Source organism: Fundulus heteroclitus, unplaced genomic scaffold, assembly GCF_011125445.2.
Source record: "Fundulus heteroclitus isolate FHET01 unplaced genomic scaffold, MU-UCD_Fhet_4.1 scaffold_39, whole genome shotgun sequence".
In the NCBI taxonomy this organism is placed as follows: Eukaryota; Metazoa; Chordata; class Actinopteri; order Cyprinodontiformes; family Fundulidae; genus Fundulus; species Fundulus heteroclitus.
The window spans coordinates 3,638,001-3,664,733 of NW_023396803.1; the positions used below are offsets into that span (position 1 = coordinate 3,638,001).

Sequence of the window (26,733 nt, forward strand, 5' to 3'; positions counted from 1 at the left end):
TCGGTGTTAGCCGTTCATTGTAGCTCCGCTGCTCTCACTGTATACTTTGAACATGGCCGACAGTCGCATGAAGCAAACCATGTTCAAGTTTATGAGAAGAAGAGGAAGACCTCAGTAGAAAGAAATAAGACCAGAGTGGATTTGGGAGGTTTTTTTTCAGGCGATCCCCCGAAGGAGCAGAAGAGCAGGTAACACGGTCTTGTGCATGTGCAGTTTTTCAAAAAGGGACTTGGGGAAACTTCGCTGACCCTACTTTTAAGTTGTAGCTGCACTACATTAGAATGACCTTCTATGACTGAATAGAAGGTTTGGGAAAGTACAAAGGGATTATGAGTACATCGGTAGAATAATTTGAAGCTGAAACTGCAAGGCCAAAGGCCCAGACAAGAACCAAAGTGGAGATTTATGGATGGAGAGAAAGGGACTATAAAGGTAGTTGGTGTGAGAGAAGAAGATGCAGAAGATGTGTCACGAACCAGAGACAGAGGGACCCAGTATTCAACCAGACAAGCAGAGGTTAGGTTAAAGATAATTTATTAACAAAATGCAAAAGCCAAAACGGGGATCAAGACAAAAATGGGAAGACTGCATCCAATAACCAAAATAACAACAAGGCAGTCACAGACAAAACTATATGCAAAAACAGGGGACAGGCTAACTCAAATATCCAGAGGCAAACAGGGTCAGAAGAACAGGTAAACAGAAACAGGTAAACAGAAACATTGAAAGCCGAAGTTGACTCACCAACTGAGCACAGAAAAAACAAATAATGATGTGGCACATTGCAGGGGGCAGAGGCAGGTATAAGTAAGGGAGTGATCAGGTGAATGGAGTGAAACTAATTACTGACATGGGTGGAGCTAATCGGGAACAGGGAAGTGCTTGGGAGTAAACTGAAGCCGATTGGATGGTGACTGGTGAAGGGGAGTGACAGGAAGACAAAAGAATGCTGGCAGGTGAACTGAGGTTAGACTGGTGACAGAAATGGTCTGAGCAGGCCGGATAAACTTATAACCTAAAACAAAATCAAACACTAAGACAGAACCTAAAATAGAAACTGAACTTAAGGCAGGAGAATGAAGTAATTGATCAAATAACAAACAAAAACCATAACCAAACCCAAATCATGACAAGATGTGGATAGATGGAGACAGATTACACGCTATGGCCACTCCTGAAAGGAAAAAGAAACATGAGGAGTTCCAGATAAGAGGTTTAACTTGTTTGAGTTTCCTATTTTGAATTTTACCCTGGGTCCGCTCAAACTATTCCTCTGGCTGGCCAACAACAGAAGGGTTAAAGAAGCCCCCAAAGGTTTTGAAGCTTCTATGCACAAGAATTCTGGTTCATTGTTCAAAAGAAGAAACCGGAACCCTTTAATAAAACATTTTAAGGCAGGATAAAGGCAGAATTTTTGCCCTCTCCGTGTGTTTTGTGAAAGGACAGACGCAGCCTGTGGGGTAGAAGTCAACCCAACCCGTTCCACCAAGCGAAGTGGTCACAGTCACGCGTGTGCTGACTTGTATAAAGGCACGCCAGCTTCTTTAAAACACATTTTTTATTGTTTTATGAAACCTTTATTGTATTTATGTTTAAAAATGTGATTCTTAGTTTCGCCTAATATTAAGATATTGCTGACAGAGCTACGTTTTATTATTATTATTTTATTTTATTTATTTTTTTGAATGTTGGCGAGGTGGCCGCCTCGCCAAGATAACGCTGCGGGAAACCCTGATGTTCATACTTTCACTGTGTTAGTCATTGTTTGTACTGCCGTGTTTTCTACTTTTCGTTTCGTTTAGTTTTCTGGGGGGAGCCTCGCTGGAAAATCAACCCCGTTGCATAGTATACCTTTAAGACATCAATTCTTATTGCCACATTGCTAGACAGGACACTGGGGGGTGGGGGGGGGGGGGGGGGAAACGCATCTCCATGACCAACAGATTAAGATATTGCTGACAGAGCTACGTTTTCTTACATTTCCTATATCAACAAATTTCTTATCTGTATATGTGTTAAATAACTGTTTTTGGCAGATTAATTCAAGAAATTACGGCTTTGTCATGAACATTGATTGAGTCGAAAGTTTTAAATGTCTCCAGAATGTTCTCTGCTCTGCGGTTTGCAATTACGGCTCGCAGACCCCACTTTTCGACCAACACAACAGTACGGTAGTTTAGGCTTTGTGTCACATCCAAACCTGTTAAATAAAGTATTATACGCCTGTATGGGTGCATACAGAACACAGTGAGAGTGTGAAAGTTCATTTACTTCTGATGTGGATGGAAAGAGCAGAATTTAGTTATAAATTCAGTGGGGCTGAGATAACTAAACAGTGCAGTTATATGAAAAACATTATTGTTCTTAAACAGGTGGACTTTGGCAGAGGTGTGTTATTCACTGTTATGAAATTTGAAGACATGAAGTTCAGTGTTTTCCCGCAGCGCTATGTTGGCTCACGCTACCGCATCGCCAACATTCCAAAAAAAAAAAAAAAAAAAATCTAACTCGATATGGTTGCATGTTTATTTGACGGTAACAGCCGTTTTTTTGTTTTTGCTTTCGCGCGTGCATAGCACGAATGGCAGGGAAAAAACAGGCGCTCCGCTCCGCCGGTCGTCCGCAAAGCTTGTCTCCCCATACACACACACACAACGCCTCGCCTAAGCAAATTCCTGGGGGAAACACTGAAGTTGGATGTTCAAAAATGATGGACCCACTATCATGCAAAGGGGGCAGCTTTTACACGTAAAGAATGAAGGGATCAGATACCAATTAGGCAAATTGTAGCGACAAAGAAAGAAAAGGGCTTGTGAAAGACAGGTTTGTGTAGCTTAGTTAACATTTGAGGTAAGTAATTACCTAAATGAACTAGTTACTGTTGTAAGTACACATTTATGCAAAATTATTAATTTCCTTTATAGGGCTGGGCAAGTTAACGCGTTAATTTCGCGTTAACTCATTAGACTATTAACGGCGATATTTTCTTTAACGCGCATTAACGCATGTTGCTCACATGCTTTTATTTTGTGAAGGTCTGTTGCTGCGGTGTAGGGGTTTGAATCAGAACAGTAGGTGGCGATAATGCGCCAATAACCTCGCTGTCAGCCAAACCTCGGATTCAAAGAGTAAGAAAGGTGCTGGCCGGAAAAAAACAAACCCGACATGCGGAAGGCGGTGTTTCCCGCAGGAATTTGCTTAGGCGAGGCGGTGAGTTGGCGGACGGAACAAGTTTTGTGCGGAGCGGAGCGGGGGGGGGGTCTGCATCGACGCCATCGGTGAAGTCGCTTCTCGCTTCAAAGCATCCATGTATTTTTGCCTGTTTTTCCCTGCCATTCACTATATGCACGCGAGAAAGCAACAACAAAAAAACCGCGTGTTAACGTCAAATAAACGCAAGCAACGCAAGCATATCGAGTTAGCAAGCATTTCAGTTTAAAGTTCTTCCAGCATGGAATATGACAGAAACAAGTTAGTTGTAACCACTGCCAAGTTAAACTTTGGTATTGAACATAAAATGGTAATGCTGCTCCCTGCTGTTACCTCAGAAATTGCCTGTTTTTGGTAGATTTTTTCCACATAAAGAGAATTCCCTGTCAGTGGCAATAAGCTTTAATTTATTATTATTGCTATTTTTTGTTTTACATGTTTAAGTTGAGCTTTACACTAAATATGTGTTACTGATAAGTGCTACAAATGTTACAACACTTTTGTTCATATGGCAGCAGAACATTAAAATAAAAGTGTTCTTTACACTACTTTTGAATTCATTCTTGGAGTTTGTAAATACAATGCGATTAATCGCGATTAATCAGGGCGATTAATCGCGATTAAATATTTTAATCGTTGCCCAGCCCTATTCCTTTACATTCAATTCCTTCTTGCAAAATTAAGAATAAATCCTAATATTTATATTAGATTGAACTGAGAGTGTTTGTAAACAAGGCAAACATTATAAACAAAAAATAAACTAAAAAAGTGGCTGGTACAATTTCTTTCCCACCAGCCATCTCTGACTGGTGGAAAAGAAATACATTTCCTCCCCTGATCATAAAATGATGATTTCATAGAATTTTGATTTTCTAACTTAATTCTAGCATTCACCTTGACCCCTAAGTTAGTAACAATTAGCCTGATGCATCTCTGCAGCTGTCTGAATGCTGTCTACTGCAGCTAAGACGCTGACTAAGTACTGCCCAGATTGGAGAAAAGTTGGGTTTTCACCTCATGCAATGAGAAAGGTGTCCAAATGAGATTTAAAGGTTCACAAACTACTAATCACCTAAATTAAACAAGTCAAATCAGTTCACTCACTATAAAATGAATAAATATCCAGAACAACTATTTTTAAACTATCTTAAAGCACAGACTTCCACTCTTTGGATTTTAAAATGTCTGAATTTCAACTATAGTTGCTAAACTTTCTGTCACATCCAGTCTTATCTTTCACAAAGCTCACCGTGCAGATCCATCCAGGTTGGCTCTGTGAATGAAGCTGAGTTTGGCATCGGCCCAGTACAGCTTCTCTTGCACTATATCTATTGTAAGACCGTTGGGCCAGTGTATGTTCTCATTCACTATAACTTTCCTGTTGGGACACAGCAGAGGAGAAATAAAGTTAGAGTTCTTTGTTCTTTTCAAACAACTGTTGAATAGATTTACATATGTACAGAGAGGCATTTTGTTTGCTTTTAAGTTTGGTCATTTAAACAGAAGTCTTATCTTAATGAGGTACAATAGTCAAGCTGCAGTTCAACAAATACCCCTTGTGTGAGCACCAAGTTGTAAGTGTTTTTTTAGATTGTCCTAAAATCGCCAGTCTGGATCTCTACAAATGGAAAAGGTCTGGAAGGAGACTGACTTGTGTTGGAGGACAGGAACCCTATGAGAAACAATCCTACACATGAAGGTTTCACCCACAGCATGCAGGCTTAGATCTGCCTGTCACTGTACATTGTGCAGTACCTGCTGCTGCCATCCATGCCAGCACGTTCTATCCGTGGCTCTTCTCCCCAGTCTGTCCAGTACATGTACCTGGAAGGAATAAAGGCACGTTCACAAAGTTCAACATTTTAACCATACCGTTGCATGACAAAGTTGATCGAACCTTTATTTAATACCAGCAACAGCTATTAGTTCAAATGCTCATTAAGTCCATCTTTTCAATGACTCTGAAAACAGTGATCTACCCTATGTGTGCCATCTACAGTGCTTTTTATGACATGGCTAAAAAATATCTGAATAAATATCAACAGAAGGGGAACAAGACACTGGGAGACTTCCTCAAGATGAACACAATTCAATTCAATTCAATTTTATTTACATAGCGCTAATTCATGAAACATGTCATCTCAAGGCACTTTCCAAAGTCAAGTTCAATCATATTATACAGATTTGGTCAGATTATACAGATTGGTCAAAAATGTCCTATATAAGGAAACCAGTTGATTGCATCAAAGTCCCGACAAGCAGCATTCACTCCTGGGGAACCGTAGAGCCACAGGGAGAGTCGTCTGCATTGTCCATGGCTTTCCAGCAATCCCTCATACTGAGCAAGCATGAAGCGACAGTGGGAAGAAAAACTCCCCATTAACGGGAAGGAAAACCTCCGGCAAAACCGGGCTCAGTATGAACGGTCATCTGCCTCGACCGACTGGGGTTACAGAAGACAGAACAGAGACACAACAAGAGAGACAAAAAAGAACAGAAGCACACATTGATCCAGCAATCTGTTCTACATTAGATGGTAATAGAGGATGATCTGTCTTCCCTGGATGATTTCACAGTCAACAGAACGTCAGACCAGGTGTACCTACTATGAAGAGAAAAGAGAGAGCAAAAAGTTAAAAGCTGAAATGACGACAAGCAATGCAAAACTGGAGAACAGTAGAAATCAGTAGAGTGAGAAAAATAGACCCTGATGTCCTCCAGCAGCCTAAGCCTATAGCAGCATAACTATAGAGGTAGCTCAGGGTAACATGAGCCACTTTAATTATAAGCTTTGTCAAAAAGGAAAGTTTTAAGATTAGTCTTAAAAGTAGACGGGGTGTCTGCCTCAGGAAGGAAGGGTACCTAAAAAGAAGCCTCAAAAAGGTTCTGATGAAACATCTACTGACACTGCTACCCAGCAGCCCCTTGGTGTGCATGCGTGTGTCTTACTACAGTTGTGTGGACCCCACTCTTGACAAATAACACAGCATTGAGGACATGTCCTCACAATGCAAAAAAAGTATATATGTGCGTGTTGGTTTATTTGGTCTATTTTGTTACCTTTGACCAGGGTTAAGTGCAATAGCCCTGGGTTGGTCCAAGTCCATCCAAACCAGGACTTTCCTGGATGTGCCGTCTAGGTTGGCCACTTCAATTCGATTAGTCTCCGAGTCTGTCCAGTAGAGCTTCTTCCCCAACCAGTCACAGGCCAACCCATCAGGACTGTTCAGCCCTGACACTACCACGGTTTGGCCGGTTCCCAGAGCCTCCTTAAGGGCTGCAAGAACAACACATGCTCAGATGTAATGTTGCCAGGACATTGACTTCCATGAATTTCCATGCAGCTTTCACAACGGGGACATGCAAACTGCTGGGGATCCATTTTCAGCTTGACCTGTGAGCAGCGGATCAGACACTTTCAAATCTGGGCTCTTCTTTCCAAATCGGTGAACTAACGGCAACAATAGGCTAACTAAAGCCAGCACTAGATGCTTTCTCTTTATGATGTTTATAAGGCGTTAAAATGATGTCAAAGGAAGTTTAAGAGATGACGAATGGAAATCAATCATTTGCTGAGGGTCTAGCTAGACATCTGTCTCTGTAACAAGCAGGTCAAAGCTCTCCCTTGGCGTACAAACTGCTGCTTAAACATGCCACTAAGATGAAATCTGTTTACGTTTATGACCGGCAATATGGAAGCAGAAGAAAACCCCAAGTATAGATTCTAGTGTTGCGCCGATGCCATTTTTTGGCCCCGATACCGATACCATCTGTTTGAAATTGATGTGTGTGTGTAAAGAAGAACATACATCAATGAAGAACTACATACTACTTAGGGTAGTAGAACTTTTTATTGCCTACCTGGAATGGGTGACAATAGTTGAATAAATGTTTGGCTCTCAAAGGCCAAAATAGTGCAACATTCGTGAAATTATAACATGTATAATAGTAGTGCAACAGTAAGACAGTAAAATTACATTATTGATTGAATAATCTCTTTTGAACCCTGAGTTTTGGCTGTCACATGCCAAAATAGTGCAACTTTCATGAACTTCTATAACATGTATAATAGTAGTCGGGAGAGAGAAGGCTGCGTTCAAGTGACATACAATCAAAATGGTATCCGTGCCGTATTTGTTGGTACTCGCCGATGCCGATACCACCATTTTAGTGCTGGATCGGGGCCCCGTCCGATACTGGTATCGCTATTGGTACAACACTAATAGATTCTAAAGTCAATTATCATTAAGTTGTAACTTACTATTATAGCAGATTTACTTCTGTTTGAATACAAATAAAGGTCAGTTCAACATTATCTACAGTCACATGACCAAATCAAATTCAATGAATATGTAGTACTTTCTTAAGAAAGGTTCATTTATTGCCGTCTATTCTTGTGTTTGATTTATCTCTGGAAGCGAAAGTGATTTAATGCATCAGAAAGTATAAACAAAAGTATCCTTTCTAATAAATGAAAAAGTTAGGACATGCTATCTCCTTCTTCAGCTGGAATAAGTTCGGTGACAGGGTTCTGGGACCCACCTGATCTCTTACCTCTGTCTGAGGAAGGTTTTTCTATAGATGGTCTTACACCAAACACCCTCGGATACACAGCAGAATTCATGGTGGTTGGATGATTATGAGCTGTTCAGCTCTTTGCTGCAGCAAAGCATCCCCAGACCACAGCACTTCCACCTCTATGTTTCTCTAATCTTTAGCTCTCTGCCAAGATTCATGATAGGATTTAAATTAGGACTAAGTCTGGGTCCCTCTGAAACGTTAGCATTACTTCCAGTCAGAAGAAATGTGTTGCTCAAATTAGAACATTAATTTAAACCTACATTTCCCAGGCATGAGAGTAATTATAGGGTGAACGGTAAATCCTGGTTCAAAAGTAAGATTTTTTTTGCCATTGCTTTGTGTTTAATTTTCTGTGAAGACAATGTAAGCGATAAAAAAAGATTACACATCAACAGCATTTGAACAAATTGATCACTGCACAGTCTGGAAGCTCATCCTATGTAGGATGTGTGACACAAAGGCACAGATTAAATGTATGCTTTCATGGACCTGACGCCAGGCAATCATGTCAGCAACAGCAACTGTTCCACTCAGGTTTTGGTAGTTGTAAATCTGATTAATCACAGTTTATCATTTTCATTACAGGATGACGAATTATTATGAAGGTGAAACCATTTTCAGGTGATCTCTAAGCTGTTATACGACCCATCCCTACGTTTCATTTGGGTCTGGATTGGCAAATATCTCTCACTTTTTGCTGTGTTTTTCTAAAAGCAGAAGAGAAAAGTAAGAACTTTACCAAACAGAAAATCTGAAAATAGCAGTTCTGGGAGAAAAATCCAAATGGATCCCACTGAAACCAGTAGGTAAGAAAAGTGTGATTAGCGTCTTCCTCCTCTAAAGCTTCAATGAGAGTGCAATTACATGGCAACATTTGCCTTAAGCGAGAGAATAAACAACACGCTGTCTTACAGTTGGAGGACTGATTCCACTGGGTCTGTTTGATGGCCTCCTCGCTGACGTCTGTCCAAAATATCAGGTTCTCATCAAACAGGAAGTCCACGGCGGCTGCATCTTCAAGATCACTAACAACAATGGCGGATTCTCCCCGCACGCTATCCGCATCGACCAATCGCACATCTCGTCGGTTGGCAAAGAGAAGAAGAGGCGAGCCTGGAAAGGAAAAGCGTATTAGTTCACTGCACTGAGACAAATGCAACATTTTGTATAAAGTGACTGCTATTGACCTCAGTGGATAATGTGGTTCTCATGTGAGCTTTCACCCAGACGAGGACTTTAGCTGGCAGTGTGTTGAGGATGAACAGCTTAGCTCAACAGTGTATCACTGGTCAACTGCAAGGCATGACTAACTGTGTTACTGTGTCTACAACTATAAAATAAGACGCTTAGAAGGGATTTAAATAGAAGTGCTTAATATTTTTGATTTGCCATGGCAAGATCCATTTTTGCAATTCACCTTGGATGCAATAATTAGGTAGGATATTCTATATCAGGCACTATACATGCGAATTCTGCCAGCCAATAACATATATCTGGCCAGAAGGATGTTTTTTAGCTGTGCTTGATGCCCACCTCTGATGTATATTTTAGTGGTGGTGATGCTCAAGCTGAAAGAATGCTGGGGGCATCGTGGTGAACAAGAAAAAAGTGACTTAACTGTAATCGGCCATGCAATATTCAGCAATGGCATGACAATTTTGTGTTTTCCTGATATTGTGAAGGCAAATGAATAACAGTTTAATGTAATGTAATGTAAATAACAGTTTGGTGCTTTTGAAGGTACACTGACGTTTAAAAGTTGCGGTTTAAAAACTGCTTAAATTCCACCATTTGTTTGGTTTCCAGTCCTTTCAGTCAGATGCCACAGAAAGTTTCCTGCGATTGTTTGTTAGATGAAGTAGCACAGCATCACCCTTCCCCCACCTCTTGCAGTGCAATAATGAGCAGCTGGCTAAAAAAAAGGCCACTACACTTTCCCCTCAATCACAAGACAAATAAAGCTGTTTGTTCGTGAAGAACCCAGGCAGTCATGGTGAAACTATAGGAGTGCCACCCACCACTTTAACCAAGGTAATGCTGTCAGAAAACGTCTTTTAAGAAGAAATGAAAGGAATGTCCGTTGAGCACACTGATCTCTATTATACACTGGATTGCTGATTTGCCCGAAAAACTGAAGTCACTGGCCGCCATCTTGCTACTCCCTACTCTCACAGAACCCCATAGGATTTGGTTGCAACAACAAGTAAGTTTTCTGGCTGAGTGAAAACGTTTCACAGGTAATTCTACAGTCAGTGGATGTACTAACACTATCAACTACTAGGAAATGATGTGCTGAAATATCATGTTATTCATATTAAATATATATATGTATATATAAATATGTGTATATGTATATATATGTATATACAGGACTGTCTCAGAAAATTTGAATATTGTGATAAAGTTCTTTATTTTCTGTAATGCAATTAAAAAACATGAAATGTCATACATTCTGGATTCATTACAAATCAACTGAAATATCGCAAGCCTTTTATTGTTTTAATATCGCTGATTATGGCTTACAGTTTAAGAAACCCAAATATCCTATCTCAAAATATTAGAATATCGTGAAAAAGTATACTAGTAGGCTATTCAACTAATCACTTGAATCGTGTAATTAACTCGAAACACTGCAGGGTTTCCTGAGCCTTGAAAAACACTCAGCTTGGTTCAGTAAACTAAATCACAAGTATGGGGAAGACTGCTGATCTGACTGCTGTCCAGAAGACCATCATTGACACCCTCCATCAGGAGGGTAAGACACAAAAAGAAATTTCTCAAAGAGCAGGCTGTTCACAGAGTGCAGTTTCAAAGCACATTCACAAAAAGTGTGTTGGAAGGGGGGAATGTGGCAGGAAACGCTGCACAACCAAGAGAGGTGACCGCAGCCTTAACAGTATTGTGAAGAAGAGCCGCTTCCAGAATTTGGGGGAGCTTCAAAGACAGTGGACTGAAGCTGGAGTCCAGGTATCAAACGCCACTGTTCACAGACGTGTCCGGGAAATGGGCTACAATAGCCGTATTCCCATGGTCAAGGCACTTCTGAAGTCAAGACAACGAAAGAAGCGTCTGACTTGGGCTGTGGAAAAGAAGCACTGGACAGTTGCAGAGTGGTCCAAAGTCCTCTTTTCAGACGAAAGCAAGTTTTGTACGTCATTTGGTAGTCAAGGCGCCAGAGTCTGGAGAAAGGCTGGAGAGGCGCAAAATCCAATTTGCTTGAAATCCAGTGTGAAGTTCCCACAGTCAACGATGGTTTGGGGAGCCATGTCAGCTGCTGGTGTTGGTCCACTGTGTTTCATCAAGTCCAGAGTAAATGCAGCTGTGTACCAAGAGATTTTAGAGCACTACATGCTTCCATCTGCTGAAAAGCTCTATGGAGATGATGATTTCATTTTCCAGCATGATCTGGCACCTGCCCACAGTGCCAAAACCACCAGTAACTGGTGTACTGACCATGGCATTACTGTCCTTGATTGGCCTGCCAATTCCCCTGACCTGAACCCCATAGAGAATCTGTGGGCTATTGTGAAGAAGAAGCTGAAAGACACCAGAGCCAACAATGCAAATGAGCTAAAGGCCGCTATTGAAGCATCCTGGGCATCCATAACACCTCAGCAATGCCACAGGCTGATTGCCTCCATGCCACGCCGCATTGATGCACTAATCTGTGATTAGTAAGGATTCCCAACCAAGTACTGAGTGCATTAATGGACATTTTCAAATGTTTGATTTTGTTTTGCTGTTATAATTTTGCTGTTATAATTTTTTTTTTACTTGGTCTGAGGAAATATTCTAATATTTTGAGATATTTGGGTTTCTTAAGCTGTAAGCCATAATCAGCAATATTAAAACAATAAAAGGCTTGCGATATTTCTGTTGATTTGTAATGAATCCAGAATGTATGACATTTCATGTTTTTTAATTGCATTACAGAAAATAAAGAACTTTATCACAATATTCAAATTTTCTGAGACAGTCCTGTATATGTATACATCAGTGACGTGCAGACAGGGGAGGCAAGTGAAGCCCGGCCTCACCTGTCATCATGGAAAGAAAGAAAATATATAATAATGATAACATAATATATATTGTGATCCACTTAGTAATTTGTAATAAAAGTTATTTTTTTATCTAATTTCCTCATTTTTTATCATATTCTATTTAAAATCGCAGACTTTCTGCTATTTTCCATGTAAATCCTTGGTGGCGCTTGATAGTGAAGCCGGTGAGGCCGCAGCGAGTTTGACCTCCCCTGGGATTGTGCAATCCCATGTTAACTGCGCTGGCATCCATTCTGTGAATGCATCTTCCTGTCTCTAGATCATAAATTCAATTGTTCAAATACTTATGAACTGATTTTCCACAATTTAATATATGTGGATTACGAATTGTGTTTTGGTCATTAAACTGTGTGTTTTCGTGTGCTGCTGGGCGATCATAAAAGCCAAAGAACGAGTTGTAGGTGAGGCCAGCAGTTCCTTGGCCTCTAGGCAGGGGGCGCTCAAGGGGCACCGGTCGTGATCCCCAAATAGTAGAGTCAAAGCAAATTATGGATGTGTTATTACCAAGTTTTGCTAAACAAGTAAAGCTCTAAAAAGACTCTAAACATACAGCTGGAACAGGACTGATGAAGGAAGGCTTTCCTCCCTGGCAGTGAGCTCCATTGAGACTGAGAGACTTTTAAAACTGAAGAAGATAAAGAGAACTTTTACCGGAAAATGACCGATATTTTTGTTCAGAAAGAGCGCCGCTTGGACTTAATTTATAAGTAGAGGTAAGACAGCGATAATTATTCATGTTGTGTTTTTGTAATGAAATGTGCGTAGTGTGTTATAGTTTTTGAATGTGTTACAAATGCAGAAATCCATCATAACTTATAAATTGTTACCAATCAAATGACAAATAATTTAGTTTTATTTTATTTTTTTTAAAAAAACTTTGCACTTTGCAATGAGTCTACTCTGTAGAGTGTATATATTTGTAAATCGGACTCTGATGACTTCAGTGCCTCACCAGCTATGAACCCTACCGCATGTTACTGGTATACATATATGTAAATATATGTTTTTTTATATTGTTATTTATATATTTATAAATGTTATTTATATATATACAATATATAAATAAATAACATGTAAAATATTTCAGCACATGACTTTCTCAGTACTTGATAGTTTTAGTACATAACATAAAAGTATATGGTATTTGTCTTAAGCCCCTCCTGAACATGAGAAAATCCTCGTTATTCGATGCTGTAGCGCACATATTTCCTAGTTACTAGAGGAAAATAGGGAGTACCAATATGGCGGCTGGTGGCTTCAAAGCGACTCGTTCTAACAGCGGACTATTAGCACTCCAGTGTATAATAGAGATCAGTGGTTGAGCAGCTGACTGCAGGCCTGAGCAGATAGCCTGACTAATGAACCAGCTAATATCCACTAGCTAAACTCCCAGGGTTGCTGTACAATGAGCAACAAAACTAGAATGTATGATTTTCAGCACAATTAGCCCTTCAGCACTACTACAAATTGAAAAATCTGTTTACGTTTTATTTTATGGGACTGTGTATAAAAATTAAAATAGTCATTAAGTATCAGGACTGATAACATTATTCTACCTATAATAATCAATGTATTGATACAAATATAATGGTACTATTAAACAGAGGGAAACACACATAATGAGTTTCATTCATAGCATTTGTGTCGATGTCTTACTATGGGACTATGCCGTATTCCTCAAAAGCATTTATCTGATTGGCTGGTGATCGCGACGCCTGCGTCACCAATCCCATAAATAGCTTGCGCTACTACGCAGCATCATTCGACAACCTCTTCTCGCTTCGAGGCGTATGTCTTATAGCAGTCTAGTTTAGCTGTCCATTGATTGGGAAGTTTTAAGCTAACTCTCCGGCGTCGGGCGCTAGCTGCTACCGCTCCAGCCTTCACCGTAGTCTGAAGCAACTACCGCTTATATTAGCACACCAGCTAATATTATCCTTACTGAGCTGCCACGCCAGTCAGCTGGGTTTTGACTTCGGCTAGCAAACCGGCTACCGAAATGGAGCCTGCTTTGCCTCACACCAGAGGAGGTGGCAGTTTGGAAGCTGGCCTCTGTGGCTGCAGGAACAAAATCTTGAGCAAGGACCCACAAATCCTCCTAGAATGTCCGCTTCATGTCGGCCCCATCTCCAGCCAGATGGGCCTGTGGGTCGTCTGGGCTGGGATCGGGGGTTAGGGCCGGAGTATGGACCGGATAGGTGGGGTTGCGGTGCCCCCCCCCCCCCCCCCCCATCTTGATGTCGGGGTTCACCTCCTGGGTCCGGGGGCTGGATACCCCCCTGGGTAGAGGATGTGTGATGGTACCAAGGCGTTGGTTGTTTGTACCTGTAATACCTCGGTATTACAGGTTTTGCTGCTCTTCTTATATCTCTCTTTGCAGGTGTAGAAGCAGACTCTGAGGATATTATATTGCTCTCTCCCTTTCCTTTCCTCTCCTCTTTCTCTTTCATCTTTTCTGCCTTTTAGGCATTTTGTCTCATCTATTTTTTCTCCTTTTTCTTCCTCTTCTACCTTCCCCTTTCAGTGTCCATTGAACATGAAATAGTCCCAGAATAAAATATAATAAAGCTTCTTGCATATATAAATCAAGTGGAGAACTATGGACGAAAGCAGTATGGTTCCACTTGTGAAATCTGTTGAGCTCTTTTTGGCATTAAGACAACAGTTCTTAATGCTACACTGCCAGACAGGACAAAAAAACACTACGCCCGTCTCAAGCACACGCTCCTCCTAGAACCTGCTGGTACCTCCTGGTGACTGGAGGAGGTATCACACAAAAGCCAGGACCATCAACTCTTTATCACTCGCAAAAAGACAGATTCTATTACCATAGTTGGATTCGGCAGATTAAAGGGAGACCAGTTCTCAATATGTAATTTTAATGTATTTATGAGTAATATGGCAGTAGAAGACAACATGACCACAGAGATGATCACGTCCTTTTTGAAAGGTACAGCTGTAAGTTTTAGATCCTTCATGCGGCAGTTTTGTAAATTGATAAGAGAGAAAATCAGATGTGTGGAATAAAGCGGCTCTGGGAATAGCAGATAAAATACAACAGTGAGTTGTAAAATATGGTCATCTAATGTGAGGCTTGAACAGCTTATGGCTTGTACAAGGATCTCACATCACCCTAACAACTTAGGAGTGTTTTAGCACTATACAATGCTGATGGTACATTGTTAAAGAGAACCCAAAGCAATGATTTACTTCTTCCTTACATACTTTGAATTTTTAATGGTCACATTTCTGATTTCAACAACACAGGGCTGAAAAATAAAAGGCAAACACAACAAAATGTGTCACCTTTCAAACAGACATCCTATAGCCATATAAAGGTGATGCTCATCCTGATAGTTATTCACTTTAGAAGCTTTTGGATAATCTGAAATAAAGAAGTCCATAAAACAATAATAATAATAGAAATAATAAAATGATCCTACAGCAAATTCAGAAGGGCAGTGAAACTTGCTGAGTCATCTTTATTCAGAGACAAAACAAATCTTTTTTTAGATATAAAATAAATGCAATTAAATCACATGGCAGTTTATTATGAAAGTAACTTCTAGGATATTATCCTACATATAAGCACTATTTAAACCTCTTTACAGACCACTTTACCACAAATGTGAGGCACAGTGATAACCAAACATCTGTTCATGCCTGCCACCAGGCTGGGTGCGACGGTTCCTTTTCAGAATTTTTGGGCTTCACAAAGAACTAAGAAAGTCAAACATGAATAAAAGGTAGATAGCCACGTTATATGCTTACAAAAAGACCAAAACCGTTTGATCATGATTAAATAAGGTTACAACCACCAAGCATCCATCCTGATAGTGTGTTGAGGGTTTCCTTTTTAGGCTAAATAAAGCCCCACAATGGGCGCAATGAACAAACATAAACAGACGTTGCGTCATCTAACGACAGTATCCCAGAACTATCATAATGCCAGTTTGCTTAATTTATGAATCAATTTTAAATAATGCCGGACCGAGCCTGACCCTCTGCAATGTCTTGCAGTAAAGCGGCAGCTCAGTATGATCGAAGACCAACCATAATTAATTAAATACACCGATCTACAGCAACTTTAAGAGCTTCGTATCAGAACATTTACTCACATCAATCAACTCTGTGCTCATCTTTAGTAACCACCATTGGTCAGACTATGTTCCCAGAGACATTCTAGTCTTTTCCCTTTTGGAATCAGTGTTTTTTTTTCCACTGGATCTTGGACTATTCTGCATTGCTTTGCTGCGAGATGCTAATAGCTGTCAGGCGCTTGCTTGTTTTATCCCCTCCTGCACATGCGCAGTGTTGTACTTCCATAGTTATTATAAATAAACACGAAAGGCATTATTTACTAACAAACTGAGCAAAAACAAAGTGTAAAACGGCAAAAATAACAACTAATATGCCAGCAGGACGTGATAATCTTTCATAAAAGCTGTATCCAACCAGAGTGAGCTACTGATGTATAAATAAAAAAAAGTAAAATAACGTGGCTATGCACCTTTAAGGATTGATTACGCTCATAGTGGTTTAAAACTATTTTAGCATTCAATGTCAATCTCTGGATATTACAAGAGTTTTTTCCCCCAGGGCAGACAGCCATGTGCACACACACTCATACCTAAGGGCAATTGTTTCTGGACAGAGGGTAAATGCCAAACTACCTGGAGAGAACTCACACATAGCCAGGAAGAGCGTGGAAACTGTGCCTAGAACATTTTGGCTGCGAAGTAACGATAACTGCGCAGAAGGTTGACTGTGGCTCAGTGGGTAGAGCGTGGGAAGGTTTCCTCCCGTCACATGTTGATGTGCCCTTGTGAAAGGTACGTAACCCTGACGCCTGCTACGTGCTCCGTGAGAACCGAGTATGGCAAGCCGTTTTAACATAAATTCGGTTTCGTCTGACTATCCGTAATTACATTCCAGAGATCTAAAACGCATTTTGACTAGACAAAACTACATTTTGACTATCCGGAATGGTAATTTAAGATATCTGTATTTACATTCTGATTAGGAAGAATAATAATTCAAGATATCTTCAATTACATTTTGACTAGTCAAAATTCCTTTCAAGATATTTCAAATTACATCACCGGATTCGCCATTGAAAGCGCCACACATCCGTAATTATAATTTAAGATATCTCGAACGTAATTATGACTAGTCAGAATTACAATTTAAGATATCTGAAGTAAGAGATTGCGTGTAAGCCCCTTATTGTGTAAGCCCCTTATTGGCTGTAAGCTGTCCAAATAATAACCTGAACATTCAATAGCGCTGGCAGTTGGCAGTTTTCGACAAAATTGTAAGAAAATGCCACAATATAGAAAGAGCTTTTTCAATGTGGGATATGCGGAGAGCGCAAAAATAGTATACTTGAAGAATGATTAAGAAATTTGCGAAGAACTTCGAATTTACTTTCTGCCGACACACACAATGCACTGAAAAACGGCTAGCTGAAAGCGCTACTGTAGACTCATGTCCAAACTGAAAATAAGGAATATTCCTCAGCCCGGGCCAATTCAGTTAAAAACCAGATGCAGTTTTTATACTGTGGTAAAGCTATCTGCCTCTTCAGAAATGATGGTAAAGCCAGCTAGCTCTTGATTTTGACATGCTAGACGGCACACGGCATTACAGCACCCTTCTTTAGCTCCTCTGAAAATAAAAGCGCACCTCTAGTTCATGTGTGATGACATATGGCAAGCAGTTTCATAATTCAACAAATCAGTAACATCATTTTGAATAGTCAGAATGTCAATTTAAGATATCTTAAATGGAAAAGCTGAATAATTCAACATATCTCTAATTCATTTAGATATATCTTAAAAGGAATTTTGACTAGTCAAAATTACAATTCAAGATATCTTTAATTTAGTTTTGTCTAGTCATTATTTGCTTTTAAGATACCTATAATTTAGTTTTCACTAGTCAACACTGCATATCTCCTATCCAAAAATACATTTAAGATATCTTGAATTATGGTGGCATTTGAGATATTTTTAATTAGAATTATGACTAGTCAATACTAAAATCGAGATATCTTGAATTTCCTTTATGACTAGTCGTAATTTAATTGTAGATATCTGAAATGTGCATTTCAGATAGTCAGTAATTCATTGTAGATATCTTGAATTGACGTCTCCATACAATTCAATGGTAAATCTGACATAATTTTGACTAGTCAGAATGTAATTAGATATATCTTAAATCGCTAAAATGTCTAGTCGTAAAACAATTTGAGATATCTGGAATGTAAGGGCGGTACAACCGAATTTATGTTAAAACAGCCTGCCATAAACTGAAACATTTTGCCTTGCTCCTGCAGAGAACGACGTCATTCTCGACACAACGTCTGTGTAGAAGTGTTTTTCTTGTGGGATTATCGGCTACTGTACTGTGATTGGACAGGATTTGGATGAGTGTGTTTAAGTTAGAAAAGCGGAAAAATACCTCACGCATCTGTTTTTTACACTGTAGTCACGCAGTTCAACTCTGGTGGTTTAAGTGGTGGAACATGACACTTCTGCTCACTTCTGGCATTTCCTCTATAAATTATCCAAGGGAGGCAGTCTTTCCAAACAGCCCCAGAGCACACCATGAGCTCCTCTACTTCCATCTCTCCACCTGTCCTGTGCTTGGCTCCGTCTCCTTCGTTCAAACAGTCCTGTGTGGGATTATTTTACACTGTTTAATGATGACAACGACAACGGCGGCCACTTGTCAACCAAAACTCGCTGATGTTTTTAGAAAGAGCGGATGTAATGATAGAAAAGCGGAGGGAGTTACGCAAAAAAACAGCAAACTTGTTAGGGAAAGATAGAATGCCAAAACCTCAGCTGATGGTGAGGAATTTCATGAGGATTTCAAGTTTTTCACATATTTTATTCTCTTAAAGTTCAGATTTTATAAATACGTCCAAGTTTAATAAGGAGTGAGAAAACCACAATTGCTGTTTATCCAATCAGTATTTAATATAGGTGTTACAATAAACTGTTAACATATAATAATGTGTCTCTTAAAATTCAGTATATTGTTAAAAAAATAAATAAATAAATAAATAAATAAATAAAATCTTAGTCTCTCATGTTATGGAAAGACCCTCCTGATATAACGCTGTAAAAACAGTGGAGATGGTTGTGGACTTCAGGAAGAACTCAGCCCCAGCTACCCCCATCACCCTCTGTGACTCCACCATGGACACTGTGGAGTCTTTCTGCTTCCTGGGAACTATCATCTCCCAGGACCTAAAGTGGGAGCTGAACATCAACTCCCTCACCAAGAAAGCCCAGCAGAGGATGGACTTCCTGAAGAAGGCAGCTGAAGAAATTCAACCTGCCAAGGACAATGATGGTGCAGTTCTACTCCTCCATCATTGAGTCCATCCTCACCTCCTCCATCACCATCTGGTACGCTGGTGCCACCACTAAGGACCAGAGCAGACTGCAGCGTGTCATCAGGTCTGCAGAGAAGCTGATTGGCTGCAATCTTCCATCTCTCCAGGACCTGTACGCCTCCAGGACTCTGAGGCGTGCAGGAAGATTGTGGCTGATCCCTTCACCCCAGTCACAGACTATCTCAGTCACTTCCCTCTGGCAGGAGGCTGCGCTCCATCAGGACCACAACCTCATGCCACAAGAACAGCTTCTTCCCATCTGCTACCGTCCTTATGAACAAGGCCAAGAGCCGCCTGTGACTCTGGACACTGTCTCTCTTCCCCGTTCAGGACTTACAAGCTTCTGCGTTACATTAACGCACAGTCTACTGAATGTATATTATTTCTGTATATATATTGATTTTATTCAATTTTACTTTATTTTATTGTATTCTTATTTATGTCTGCACCATCATCACCAGGTCAAATTCCTTGTATGTGCAAACCTACTTGGCGATTAAACTTGATTCTGATTCTGATATAAGAGAAAATTTGGGTTTTTAATGAAATGGCAGCTTATCAATTGATCATTAGTCGATCAATCAACTTTAGATTAACATTTACAGCACGAGACTCCACTGCTGACAGAAAAGCATGTTAAAGTGTGTAAGGTTTGCTGCAGAAGATCTGGACGAGCTATTGAAATGCTAGGAGAACAAAGGTTTGTCAGATGAGGCCCAAGTTGAATTCTTTGGATGTCCTACATTCTAAAAAGAGATTGTTTATGATAGTTTAAGTTAACATCCTGTTAACTAGATAAATTAAGTTGGATCAACCTAATTGAATTACTTGTTACCGATTGAAACAGTTCATTTACGTTAGAGCTGCATTCTCTTTCTAGAGTGTAGCAAAGACCATGTTTGGAAGAACAGTGGTTCTTCAAATCAGCCCAAAGACACCATGTCTAAAGTGACGTTTGCAGGTGGGAACATCAGGGCTGGTCTAGACTGGCTTACAGCATACGGTACCGCCACACTTTAGATAGAATGGAGGAAAGATGAATGAAAAAAAGGTACCTGGACGCACTGGATAGGAATCGGAAGATGAAACAAATGTCTCTTCTGAACAAGCCCATTGTCCATAGTAAACTTCTAACTGATCTCAGGGAAAGGAAGTAAAACCGCTAGAATGACCCAATCACCGGACTTGAGTCCACTTGAAAATCTATGGAGAGAACTGAAGATCAGATTACATGGAGAGGATCTACAGAACCTTTGTTTTGAGGAGTTTGTGTGGAAGAATGGGTCAAAACCATACTTGAGCAATGCAGGGGACTATTTTCTTTATCCAGGGGGTCTTTAAGTTGTCATCATACAGACAAGCTTTTTCCAAAGTGTTTCATACATTTCTGTAAGTGTATTTCAACACCTATTCCCTTTTGGCATTCCAATTTTTTACCAGTAACTTCATTTTTAGAGTACAGTGAGTTGATGGGATTTCTTTGACATCTGGAGTGAATTCTAATGACCCCATCAGACATATTTAAACTGAGAAAAATTATTTGGTTCAATGCTTGTTTTACGCACCATATAAATAACAGTATGTGATATGCTGCTTGCCATACACAAGGAGAAATAAGAACAGACCCCAATCTGCAGCTGCGTGTCAAAGCTTTAAAAACAGGAGATGAAAGAGGAGCCATAACGTTAGCGTCAGTGCATCTCTACTTCTCTCATTTATGAGGTGCGTTCCAATTTGTTTCACGTTAGGATTGGCATTAGACCTACTATCAGTAACAATCATTAAGGACTAACCATGACCTTTAGACATTTTGAATTGGAGGATTTTATGGCCAAGACATGCACTCTGTGTGAATGATTTCAGAAGGCAGAACTCTAGAGAAGCTATTCTTTCTGACAAAAACAACATCTCAATAAGCTCAGAACCTTAACCTTCACAGAACTTGAGAGCTTCTATTTTAAAGGCATTTTCTAACTTTTAGAGATGCTTTATTACTGACATTAACACAAGACAAGACACTGAAACACTGAGAATCTACTTTTGAAATTACAATGCATTAAAAGACAAAAATAACACAACGTGTGGGACCTGAACAACCTGATCTTTTTCCAGTCGACGAATGCACCAAACCTCAACAGTACCAGGTCACATTAACTACATTCTTGCAAATGGATGTTGGGACTGAAGAAAATTGCTTCAAAGGTAGCTATTTACATTTCATTTATAAGTGAGGTTTAAAGATAAAATCCGAACCACAGTGTGCAAGGAGGATTGGAAAAATAAACTATTTTCTCTAGAGGGAGGCCTGCTGTTTATTCAGGTTGCTGTTCTAACAGGAAGAAACACATCAAGAAATGGCATGGTACAGAAAATGGGCTTTATTTAACTTTAATCTGTCTGTCATGCTGTATTTGGACATGTTGACAGCCTTTGGAAATAACAAAAATAAGGTAAGGGGCTAAATTCTCTAAGCCTTAGAGTCTAGGGGATCCACAAATGTTCCTTTTCCATAAGTACCACTCACCACAAGTGGACTAATCACAATAAGCCCAGCGTACGAAGATTTCTTGGTTGAAGATATGTTACAGTGATATGCATGCTCTGTGTTAGCGTCCTGGGTTGGAGAAATGTGCAGTGGTTGTAGAGCTTCAGGATGTCTGAACCAATGTTTAGATTCCTGTGCAGCAACATGCTTCCAGCTCTGCAGCAACAGGAATCAACTTCCAGTGAACACGTGCCCTAAGGAAGAGAAGAATACAGAGTTCCCACACATCTGACACCCAAGTGATCCACGCCCTTAAACTTCCCCTTGTTACATGTTGATGCCCCCAAGTTGCCTACCAATCTGTGTGTTTGGGTGAATGTGGCTCTAGTGTACAGCTTTTTAAAGCCACTTTTTTGCTATCCGTCAATGTTTTGATCAGCCAACATAACGTAATGAATCTAAATGAGAACACCTTAAGCTGAGGGCTTTTCTCAGCAATATTTAGGTGATATTGAAATAGATTAATTAGATCAAAGCTAAATTTAGCACTAGAATAAATCCCTTTTGGTTTGATATGATTTGCCCAACAGAATTATCAACCATGAAGTAGTCGGTTACAACTAATAAAACTCCATTAAACACTTGCCCAGTATGAAGAAATACAGATGCTAGTATGCCACACAATTCCTCAATATCAAATGCTAGAGCTATAGAGTTTATTTATGTTTTCTCTTTTCTTGAAAATGAGCCATCGATGCACATAAATATCAATGACAAATGCTTATTGAGCCCTACTATTGTGTGTATGCTCTGATAAAACAGGAAATCATGATGCAGCATGTATGGGCAAGCATGTTTTATTAGTGACAGCAACTAAATACCAACTTTTAACAAAAAAGGAACTCCAAAAGCATCGGTTTACAAAGATAGGTGGGCCATTTTTACCCTACCAAATTAACTGGAGCAGTTTGTGGGTGGGCTGTCCTGTTCCAACATCACTGTGCACCAGTGCACAAAGCAACTAGGCCCTAACAGACATGTGTGAGTGAGTCTCTGTGAAAGGACATTTTTCCCACAAACACACTCCTAAGCTTTGTAGAAAGCCTTCCCAGGAGAAACAGAGCTGCTCCAGGTCCAAAAGGAGGGCCAGCATCGTATTAAAACCTACAAACTAAGAATGGAATGTCACTCAAGCCCGTGTCGGTGACGCAGACGACCAGAAACGTTTGGCAACGTGACGTAATGCATGTGTGGCTACAGCAGAGTAGAGATTGACGACAGTTACTGGAGGTTTCTGCAAAGTGAAAACAATGTCTTTGTAAATATTTTCAGTGCAGTTATGCACCATCAACTCCTTGCACTTTAGGTGGCAAATGGTCCGAGGTCTCTTCCCACTTTGTAGCTGTGTATGATCTCCAAAATGTAGAACTTCAACGCAGGGGAACCAGGCCTAAATATGTGTGAGCATTTCTGTTTATGTGTGATGTGAACGCAGAGAAGTCACAGTGGACTGCCTCCTGTGGTCTGACCGTCTGGCTTACCTTACATGTGTCCATGGCTTTCCGTCTGCGACCGTCTGATTTTCTTTTCGCCTCACATGTCTTTTCCCACTTGCTTATCTTATTTTGCCTCGTCCATAAATCTTCCCATTAGGGTTTTCTCTTATCCCTCACAAGATCTCATTCCTCCCTTCCACCTTTACTTTGCAGCCTCTGTCTGGCTTCTTCGTCCATCTAGATTTTATTATTTATTTACTTTATTTGACCCAAGTCCAAATGAAACCAAATCTTATTACAACTTATACCCAGGCAACAGCTACAGCAAACAATCTCTTATTCACATTCATTATTCTCTCTTTTTATTCATTTTCTGAACTGTATGCAGTTATAGAACAAAAAATGTTTAAGGATGTTTAATCCTTCATTTTCAAAGCTCTCCTGGTCGGTTTTAGCTGACACGTTCTATATGTATTTAGTTTTAGTTCTAGATCAAACTCCAAAAGCAAAGATTCTACACACAGGTGTGACAATTTGCTTTTAAATATGGTTAATCATTTGTAAAAATGTCAGTCACTCCTCACTGAAAGAGAGGATTATACCTTTATACCCAATAGAATAATTGGACTTGTTTCACCAGTCTTTGAGAATGGCCTGGTTGTTGCTGAGGCTGTAATTTACATACACACACATACTGTAGATGAGGGTGGATTTTATTTAAAGGTATAATATTCTCTAGATACAACGCACGCACCACGACTGGTCTGCCTGTGGTTTGTGTTTTGCACCTATCCCACTCTGCACGTCACTTCAGCGGTCAAGCATATGGGCACCAATGTGGCCGCAGATTGTCTATCATCTACTGTTTAATGTGTATGAGTATGCAGGAAATCTTCTGAACCTAGCTCTGTGTCCGGCTCAATATCGGGTTCACCAGCAGTAATCATTACAGTAACACTTCCACAAATAATTCTTCCACTGATAAATGGTTTTTCAAATGGTTAACAGCAAAAAGCCCAGAGATGGCCCGGATTAGGATTAAGTTCACTCATGTGCTTTCTCTGTTTAAAACCCTTTCTGCTTTCGTCTTCTGCCTAGGTATGCTGCGCCTCTAAACTTTAGTCGGTTAAACCAAAACAAAGTCATATTTTGTCCAACATCTGTTATGACATTTAGTGTTGATGTTGTACAGATGAGATCGTGTGCTGCACTCATTTTGGGATTTTTCAAATGCATCAATGTTTCAAAGGGAAAGAATAGACAGAGTTTCAGATTCACTCTGTCATCTTTGCAATATATAGATGTTCATCTTCACAACCACATTGCATCACATTACAACAAACGATAAGGTAATAATAAAAACAACTTTCATGTGCCACATACTCAGTTCTTAGGCTTTGTAGCTCTCGTTCCCAGGGCTGACTGCATTTGGCCCAAACGACCCCTTATCCACCTTCTTTGTTGTCAGAGGCATTCTGTGACGCCGTCCAGAGGGCATCAGTCTGAACTCATCAGTAACACATGGTCTACATCTGATTATAGACCTGGCCTCTCTGTCACAGACAGTCACTTTCCCTGCGTCTGTTGCAGATCTGTACATCTAGTTTGTAAACTACCACAGTGAGGCACCCAAACCCCACAGCGACACTGAAACAAGAACGCTTTCAATAACACCCACAAAACCTTCTCAAGAGTCGGTGAGCTCACTAACCTCTAAGCTTCCTGATCAGGAAAAGTCTCCCATTGGCTTTCTTATATAACTCATTCACATTCTATGAAAAATGAAGCCTGTCATCGTGTGTAGCTATGTACTCAAAGCTCCCGACCACTTCAGCTGGCTGCACCTACAATAAGGAAATCTAGATCTGTGTCTTGATTGTGTGACAGTTTCAAAGGCCCAAATAAAGCTGTGTGCAGCCAGCCGCCATGCTGTCATCCTGTCACCCTGACAGGTGGATTAGGAGAACGACTGGAGCAGGAAATGCCTTCTGGCTTGTTGGGACACAAAATATGCTCCAGCACAGTCTCCCAAAAAATATTCTGCAGCAACATATTCTCTTGCATTCTTTACTAAAGCCATTATTAGCTTCAATCCTGACTACATAAAACAATTAGTTTAGATCTTCTCAAACTTTTAACCTCTTAAATACTATCCATGCATACATGTATAATAACATATGCATTATATATATATATATATATATATATATATATATATATATATATATATATATATATATATATATATAAATATATATATATATTTATTTATTTATTTATATATAGGGAGAACTGGGCGCAATCACGTCTGGGATCTAATGTGGGGAGAATCAAAGCTCTGAGAAGTAGAAGCATGTTCATCAAATGGTTTCTGCCATTTGATGGCAGATCAGACTGAGTAGAAAACTGGATCCTAAAGGATCGGGTCCTGGGAGGCTAACTTTCCTGAGCCTAACAGCGTTTTCTTTCCCAAATAAACACGCTGAGCTCCTTTCATCTTTAACGCAGGAAAGCTGTCTGACACCCGACACCGAGCAGCAATGGCTGGAAGCTGAGAGGCCCGAGAAAGCAGCCTTTAAACTTCCCATTCACCTAGACACAGAAAGTCTTCCAGCCACCGCACCGAGTCCCAGGATAGTTGAGCCAGACAGCAACACTGCGCCCCGGCGACTGAAAAGCAGCTAAATAAAGTTTGGAGTCCACTGCTGGAAGCGTAGAAGCCCTTCTTGGTCCTATACCCTTGGGACATGAAAACCTCAACTTTCTTCCAAGGTATGGCAGTGGCCGTGTGTATGTTAGGAGACACCGCAGGAGTACAGAGCGCACGACGAGCCAAATGAGAACGGATACCTCTTTCCAAGGCTGGGATCCACAAGCCCCGTTCAGCGAAAACAGCAGTGCTGTAAACAAAAAAACTCTACGTACCATCAACCGCCATCAGCAGCCAACTCCACAGCAGCACCTCTGCCAGCAGCAGACCACCCATTTCAAGTCCTCTCCGTTTTAAATCCAGAATTCCCACTCCATTTTAAGATGGTTACTCCTGAAGTTGGGAAAAGGTCGGTTTATCCTTAAGGACATGTATTCCTGGATCAAGGTTAGCAAGGAGGAATCCAGCTTGTGTCCGCGCGCGGAGCTTACAACACAAGCGACTTTTTTCCACTGATAATAACGCTCGCGTTTCTTTATACTTTGGACCGTCGAGCTCGCGCACGGAGAAGGCAGGCCGTTGTGGGCGGCCGTCTTATGACGTCACGCAGTTCAAGGCGGCAACATTTTTCACAGGTTTCACTGCGTGTTTGTTACTGGTGTCAGCTACGGATCCTTAACAGCTTTCAGTCTGCTTTAACCATTAAATAATAATAATAAAACATTTCACTTCACGAGAAATACTTGTTCTGTCGACGCGCACCCAGAGCCGGCCCAACATTGTTTGTTTGGGGACCCACTTCCATCTAACGTCATCACCAAACAGCCACTCCTGCACCAGTCTTT

At 40.4% G+C, this 26,733-nt stretch overlaps 1 protein-coding gene across 1 annotated transcript in view; it reads right to left on the reverse strand.

The window, feature by feature from the left end:
• Positions 1-26,473, reverse strand: part of lrp5 (low density lipoprotein receptor-related protein 5) — a 111,726-nt gene extending 85,253 nt beyond the window's left edge. Inside the window, exons 1-5 of the mRNA XM_036130832.1 lie at positions 26,164-26,473; positions 8,704-8,904; positions 6,271-6,487; positions 4,966-5,034; positions 4,460-4,588 (exon numbers count right to left, since the gene is read on the reverse strand). Of these exons, the coding sequence (XP_035986725.1) occupies positions 4,460-4,588; positions 4,966-5,034; positions 6,271-6,487; positions 8,704-8,904; positions 26,164-26,224 (677 nt within the window). The 5' untranslated portion in view covers positions 26,225-26,473. The remainder of the gene's footprint in view (positions 1-4,459; positions 4,589-4,965; positions 5,035-6,270; positions 6,488-8,703; positions 8,905-26,163) is intronic.
• Between the last annotated feature and the right edge of the window lie 260 nt (positions 26,474-26,733).